Raw genomic sequence first — 1,492 nt, 5'->3', positions numbered from 1 at the left:
CCCCACACTTGGGGGTCCCACCCCACAGATCCAACCCCACACTCAGGGGTCTCACCCCACAGATCCTACCCCACACTTGTGGGTCCCACCCCATAGATCTCACCCCACATTTATGGGTCCCACCCCACACTTGGGGGTCTCACCCCACAGATCCAACCCCACACTTGGGGGTCCCACCCCACAGATCCCACCCCACACTTGTGGGTCCCACCCCATAGATCTCACCCCACACTTGGGGGTCCCACCCCATCGATCTCACCCCACACTTGGGGGTCCCACCCCATCGATCCCACCCCACAGATCCCACCCCACACTTGGGGGTCCCCTCCTAAACTTGTGGGTCCCACCCCACAGATCCCGCCCCACACTTGGGGATCCCACCCCACAGATCCCACCCCACACTTGGGGGTCTCACCCCATAGATCCCACCCCACAGATCCCACCCCACACTTGGGGGTCTCACCCCACAGATCCCACCCCACAGATCCCACCCCACACTTGGGGGTCCCACCCCCCATTTATGGGTCCCACCCCACAGATCCCACCCCAGAACTCCAAACCCACACTTATGGGGTTGATCCCCACTTGTGGGTCCCGCCCCACACTTTGGGGTCCCCCCCACTCACGCAGAGCCTCTGGCTGAGCAGCGCCGTCACCTTGAGCTGCATCGCGGGCTCGGGCCCCGCCCCCGCCGCCAGCCCCACACATTGCAGGGCCGCCCCACGGTTCGCCTCGAACCAGCTCTCCCTGCCCCACACGTGAGCCCGGACACCAGGAGTGACCCCCTGACCCCATAAGTGACCCCCAAGCCCCATAAGTGACCCCCAGACCCCATGAGTGACCCCAAACCCCCTCCCTGCCCCACACGTGACCCCCGACACCAGGAGTGACCCCCTGATCCCATAAGTGACCCCCAAGCCCCATAAGTGACCCCCAGATCCCATGAGTGACCCCAAACCCCATGAGTGACCCCAAACCCCATAAGTGACCCCAAACCCCATAAATGACCCCCAGACCCCATAAGTGACCCCCAGATCCCATGAGTGACCCCCAAGCCCCATAAGTGAGGCCCAGACCCCATAAGTGACCCCAAACCCCATAAGTGACCCCCAGACCCCATAAGTGACTCTCAACCCCATAATTCACCCCCAACCCCCTCCCTGCCCCATAAGTGACCCACAAACCCCATAAGTGACCCCCAGATGCCACAAGTGACCCCCAAACCCCCTCCCTGCCCCACAAGTGACCCCCAAACCCCACAAGTGACCCCACCCCTCTCCATCACTCACCCCTCCCCTTCCGGCCCCTCCCCCTCCAGGGGCAGGGCCAACATGGTGCGGAGGCCCCGCCCCCGTAGCCGCTCGGCCACGCCCCTCACGGCGCTCTGGCCCCGCCCCACCGCGAACTGGCCGAACAGGGACAGGGACAGGAGACCCCTCCAGAGGGGGAGGGGCAGCACCCGCCGGGACCCCCGGAGCAGCTGAGGGGGGGG

General features: G+C 65.0%; 1 protein-coding gene across 1 annotated transcript in view; it reads right to left on the bottom strand.

The window, feature by feature from the left end:
• Positions 1-605: 605 nt before the first annotated feature.
• Positions 606-1,492, bottom strand: part of LOC113941093 (hydroxyproline dehydrogenase-like) — a gene marked incomplete at its 3' end in the record, with an annotated part of 2,104 nt that continues 1,217 nt past the window's right edge. The window contains exons 3-4 of the mRNA XM_027632250.1: positions 1,290-1,480; positions 606-747 (exon numbers count right to left, since the gene is read on the bottom strand). Coding sequence (XP_027488051.1) covers positions 606-747; positions 1,290-1,480 — 333 coding nt within the window. The remainder of the gene's footprint in view (positions 748-1,289; positions 1,481-1,492) is intronic.

This window comes from Corapipo altera, unplaced genomic scaffold (genome assembly GCF_003945725.1).
Source record: "Corapipo altera isolate COAL_440 unplaced genomic scaffold, ASM394572v1 60358, whole genome shotgun sequence".
NCBI lineage: Eukaryota > Metazoa > Chordata > Aves > Passeriformes > Pipridae > Corapipo > Corapipo altera.
The sequence above is the reverse complement of the archived record's forward strand: the minus strand, read 5'-3'. Positions and strand labels throughout refer to the sequence as shown.